General features: G+C 28.3%; 1 protein-coding gene across 1 annotated transcript in view; it reads left to right on the forward strand.

Annotated features, from left to right (window-relative positions):
- The first annotated feature begins 3,495 nt into the window (after positions 1–3,495).
- The window catches only part of LOC107016975 (expansin-A10-like), a 4,539-nt gene continuing 1,972 nt past the window's right edge, over positions 3,496–6,062 (forward strand). Inside the window, exons 1-2 of the mRNA XM_027915320.1 lie at positions 3,496–3,617; positions 4,589–4,726. Coding sequence (XP_027771121.1) covers positions 4,612–4,726 — 115 coding nt within the window. The 5' untranslated portion in view covers positions 3,496–3,617; positions 4,589–4,611. The remainder of the gene's footprint in view (positions 3,618–4,588; positions 4,727–6,062) is intronic.

Raw genomic sequence — 6,062 nt, forward strand, 5'->3', positions numbered from 1 at the left:
TATATATATATATATATATATATATATATATATATATATATTTAGTGTTATTTAGTGAATTGTATAATTGTATGGAACTGTTGTCTGTTTTTATGAATTTGTCAGTTATAGAAATATACATATTTAGTGTTTCTGGTAAATTGTATATTTGTATAAAGATATAATTGTGTGTATAAGTTATAGAGAATTTTGGATAATTTGAAAATGTGTATAAGTTAAAAACTTAAGTTGCTATAATATGTATAAATACATTTTCTGTTTGTTATTGTAATTCTCAAGCTTACTAATGTATATGTATATAATTTAATTTTTTTAAAAAAAATTCTGAAAATGACTTCATTGGCTAGTAAAACATATATTAGAATACATACAGAAAAATTACGTTTATACAACCTGAATTGTATAAGGAGGCATTATAAAAGATGAATCAACACAAACACAAAAATAAATAGTAAGATAAATTTTACATTTATACAACCACAATTGTATAAGCAAAATCAGATACTAAGATAAATTATACACTTATACACACAATTGTATAAGGAGGCAGTAAAGTAGGCAGTATAATCTATGAATAGAAAGCACATAGTAAGATATATTATACATTTATAAAACCACAATTGTATAAGCACAAAAACAGATACAATAATTTATTATATATTTATACAAACACAATTGTATAAGGCATGAATAAACATAAACACAAAAACATATACTAATATTGATTATACACTTATGCAATCACAATTGTATAAGACATGAATCAACACAAAAACAAGACAGATAATATAAAATCTAAACATATATATAGACAATGATTATACAGATACCTTATGATGCTCGATTGACCCAGAACCAACAACTTCATTTTTATTATCATGAACGGTAAAAACATCAGTATTATGTTTCCTTTTCTTACTTGACCCATCAAAGTCAGAAGGATTTTTCACACCTCCATCCACAAATCTACATGGGTTATTATTGAGTTTGAATCTGATCTCTTGCATGGTATTAGAATTAGACAATGAACCTGTGAGTTAGATCCAAGGAAAACGATGGGTGTTCAACATTATTTTCAATATGCAATGACATACCTCTTGTGAATCTGATGGAGATTGGACATCCATTGTTTGAACCAAAAATCTGAAGGGATTAAGAAGTGAAGTGAAAAAATATTTTTAAGAAATTAAAAAAAATTAAAAAAATTGATAACGTGAGATGAGTTTAGGCAGTACCTTAAAATTTATGAAATACTTTTGAAAAATCGCAAGGACGTGCGTGCTAGAGAAGTTAAAAATTTGAAATTGAAATTGTGGTTAATATTGTGAAGAAATTGAAGGAAAGAAGAAATATTTTATAATATAAAGGGAAAAGAGAAAAAAGAGGGTTTTGTTTTGGGGAAACTTTTTATACAATTCGATGGGTCTGATATAACAAACTGACCGCTATTTTGCCCTTTAAAGGGAATAATTGAAAGGAGAGTTATTTTATTTAATTACCTTCATTAGTTTGTCATTCTCCACAATTATCTCAAAAATAATTCATTACTTATTTTTTTGGACATTCACAATGCACTTCTACCATATTGATGAGTAAAAACAGTTTCAAATATTACAACTTTCTATTTTTTTAGGGATAATGTATAAGTACTCTTATACTATGATAGAAATTTTATTCATATCTTAATTAGACTGAGATTCTATTACATCTGAATATTTTTTTGTCGATATTTTTGTGCATCTTTTATGTTGTGTGGCACCTTAAAACTTTGTACGTGGATTGCTTTGTAGAACATCCATCCATCATGTGTGTAAATTATTTTATAAAAATATTCTTATTTTTTTATCTTGTATTTAAATTAAGTTAATATCCATACTTTTTTAAAAAAAAATATCCATACTTTTTTTTAAAAAAAAATTGCTTTGTATTTTTTTTAAAAAATCTTCATGTTTTATGAAATAATGCATAAGTACCCTAAATTATGATCAAAATTCTAGCGACACACATTAACTTAACAAGGATCATACTACCCCTCTGAACTATTTTAAAATGTGATCTATGATTATTTCATGATTGCATTCGATGATAAGTTACAAAAGAATTATGAAGTTGTAGGAGAACAAGATGGTTTCAAAGAGGAGAAGAGATTTAGAAGACGGACAGAAGCGAAACATGAATAAGAGTTTGGGGGTTCTAAATTTTAGGACAGAAGAAAAAGGTGTTCGAACCCACAATAAATGTGTGCAAAACATTTTCACCACTCTTCTTTACCACTGAACTGTCAATCAATTTTGTTAGAGGTTCACAAGTTAATATACATATATATATATGCATTTAATTTTTTTAATACAACTACAACTTTATGAAAAAGCTTGTAGATTCATCCAAACTCATAAACCTCTACCTAGCCCCGCCGCTACAGATACGAGTATAGCTAGTGTGACTTCAAAGACGAAAGTTGAGATTTCAGAGTTACAGACAAGAGGTTTTAATTGGGCCACATTGGTATTGGGCTTTGGAATTGATTTTAGAGCATAGGCTGGTAGGGATTTGTGAAACAATTAAATTCAATTTATTGATTTAATCGAATTTAAATAGTTTAAAATCAAAAATCAAACAGAATAATTAAACTATTAAATTTTGAAATCGGAATTGAAATTAAAAAATTTAGTTCGATCGATTTTTCGACTTGAGTTTGAAATATGCCCAAGCCCAAGAAGTAACTACTTGTAAACGGGCTTCTAAAAAAAATTTCTTAGTTGAAAAATTTGAAGATATTAAGACACTTCAGTACTTATTAAATTAACAGTTCAAGGTGGTTCATTTGTTGATGATTTTTGAAGAAACTATTACTGCCCCAAATATTATTCAATTAGAAAAAAATTATTCTCAAATTTTACCTAATGGGCAAAACTTGTTTGTGTTATTTATTCAAATTCATTTATAGTTCTAGTTAATTATTTGACGTGTATTATGTTTTTATTATCACACTATTTTGTTGTTGTTAATTATTTTTTCTTGTAGATTTTACACTGCGTATCTTATTATTGACTATGTTTTTTTCATTGTTTTATTATGTTTTTACTTGAATTTGATGCAATTGAACTTATGATCTTTCGAAAATAATGTCTCTCTATCTCCTTGAGATAGTGATAAAATTTGCGTTATAATCTATTTTCCCGAAATTCCACTTAGTGAAATTCTAATGGCTGACTATATATATTATTGTAGAATTGTAGTTGTTACTCAAGTTCCTTTTTATTATCATTATTAATAATTTAATTTAATGTCAATAGAAATATGAAAAGGCAAATACATATATAAGAGAGAAGCAAATGGTAGATTAATATTAATTGTGGCTTATGCGATAGAGCTTTGTAACAACTCACTTATTTGATGAATATAAGTAACTAATGATATGAGCCACTTATATAACCACCCATTTCTCTATTCCAATAATGAATCATGTGGTATTCATCCATAATGTTTAATTTATTGTAAGTAAAAAAAAAAAGGAGAATTAAAATAACATGAACAAAAATTATAATCTTTGTAATGGAGAAACAATCTTGTTTAATATGATCTTGTCAAGAACATCATGCTATGGCTTAATTAAGGTACGTTTCAAAATAATTAATTAATTTTTTACTGAATTTTCTGAAAATCATAGTATATAATAGCGCACTCTAATATATATATATATATAGAGGCGTCTTGTTGATATGCCTTCAATATACACATCATTGTTGATCGTATAAATGTTATGAGAGCAATCCTATTCTAGGTTATTATATATATTTTGTGTTTTAGTGAAATATTTTTGAAAGAATGAGTATTCCATCACAACCAATTTGTCTCAATTTTTTTGACGCTATTTAATTGGATACAAAAATATATTTTTTTGATAAAAGAAAGAATTTTGAAAATTGTACTTATAACAAACTATAGATATTGATATAGTTGTGATATAAATTATCTTACTAAGATAAAATAAAAAAATTAAAATTAAATTATTTTAAAATATTTTTTTTTATTTCTTTTTTAGCAGCTCATAGCCTCACGTGGGACAGTTTTAGGTACCCTAGCCTTGAAATGGTCAATCAATTACTACTGAAGCATCTTAAAGGCCAAGTCATGCAATTCTTTTTATCATTCTCACGTTCGAATCAGTTTTCACCTATCTCAATTAATTTTATATGGTACCTATTAGCTTCACCAGTACTAATCGATAATTTCTTCTCATATGTCCAAAATTTGATGGACGGAGTAACCATCTCATCTCCCCTATTTCTAAATGCTTATTTACATCCTGTTATTAATTATTCTCTCAATTTTTTCTAAACTAAATCTCTACTTACTCTTTGTTGCATTGCTACATTCTCCAATAAAATATTTCATCTGAACATTAGTATTAATGTTAGTCTCATAAAAAAAGATTACACATTTCTATATTAGGTAACAATTTAACTTTCAAATGCTTATTTCTCTTACATTTTCCTTGTTTTGGTAGAATAAACATTGAACATTTACAAAATTGAGTGTATAACTAAAAAAAGTGCTAATTAAGAAGTTCCAATTTTTAATGCAGGAATTTATGTGGCTCAAATTGTGATGTTTCTAGTTTGTTTTCTTGCAATTGCCTCATTTGTGAAGGGATATGGTAAAGGAAAATGGATCAATGCTCATGCTACATTCTATGGAGGTGGTGATGCCTCAGGGACAATGGGTATGCAAACGTTCTCTAGTTCCGTATCAAGGTCACAATCGATATCGTCACTAGCATCATCATTATCATCAAATCCTTTAGAAATACTATAATGAATGGAGTATAGAGTTTGTAGCTAGGAACTTGTATAGGAAGACTATAAAGAAAGAAAAATGTCATAGTTCGTTGTTTGGTGTTTGACCAAATAGGATAGTAATGTTCCTATAGAATCTATCACTAAAATATCCCTTGTACGAATAAGGCTAAGCAGAGGGGAAAGAGTTTCCATCAAATACAAATATATCGGTAAATTCAGGATCTAGAGTTAATGAATTTTTGAAGAAAAAGAGAGAGCATGATCTCATTACATTTATATATTTTACTTGATTTTTACATATATATCACACAATTTAAGAGAAAATTTAGGGTTCATTTAAGCTAACATAACTTTTTCTTTGTTTATGTGGGTTCCTATTAATTCTGGCTCGGTAAGCTTGCTCACTTTGTCTGTCTCAGGCTCGTATAGACACGGAGAGTTCCGGTTTCAAGAATGACAATGACTTCGTTATACTCATACTTTATAGGGAAATATGACAAATATATCCTTGAATTATCGTAAATGGTATGCAAATATTCTCCGTCATATTTTTTGTACATTGTTTTCCCTGCCGTTTAAAAACTAGAGCATATATGCCCTTCACTCTAACAGAAGACTAAATAGAGACACATGACACAATTTTATCCGTTGATCCGATATTTAATAAATGTTGGGTCGATGGATAAGATTATGACACGTGTATGTTTGTTAGTGTAAAAGGTATATATATGCTCTAGTTTTTGGACGACAGGGAGACCAATGTCACAAAAGTATAATAAAGGATATCTATATACCAGTTACGATAGTTCATGATATATTCCTCTTGTTCCCTACTTTTAATTGATTTTTGCATAAGGCAAAATCAAAGGGTCCAATTGAAATCATAGAATTCACAATAATTTTGCCCTTTTTATATTGATTCTTGTAAGTTCCGCCGTATGAGGTTGCCCACAGCGCCGACCTAAGTTCTAACTAGGAGTGACAAACGAATGAATCGAGTCGAATATGAGTTGAGCAAAAAATGAGTTAAATAAAAATGGGTAAGTTATCCGACTCGATTCATATTTTAAATGAGTAAAATGAGTTTACCCAATGGATAAGATTACCCATATTATATTAGAGATCTTGTTAAAAGCTTTAAAAACACAAAAATAATTCTATCACTTAACTCCACCCTTACCAGCCCTCCCCCCACCCACCTCCCAAAAAAATGTAAAAAATAAATAAAAAATTCCACCCAACCCCTACCCCTACCCCTAC

Source organism: Solanum pennellii, chromosome 1 (assembly GCF_001406875.1).
Source record: "Solanum pennellii chromosome 1, SPENNV200".
NCBI lineage: Eukaryota > Viridiplantae > Streptophyta > Magnoliopsida > Solanales > Solanaceae > Solanum > Solanum pennellii.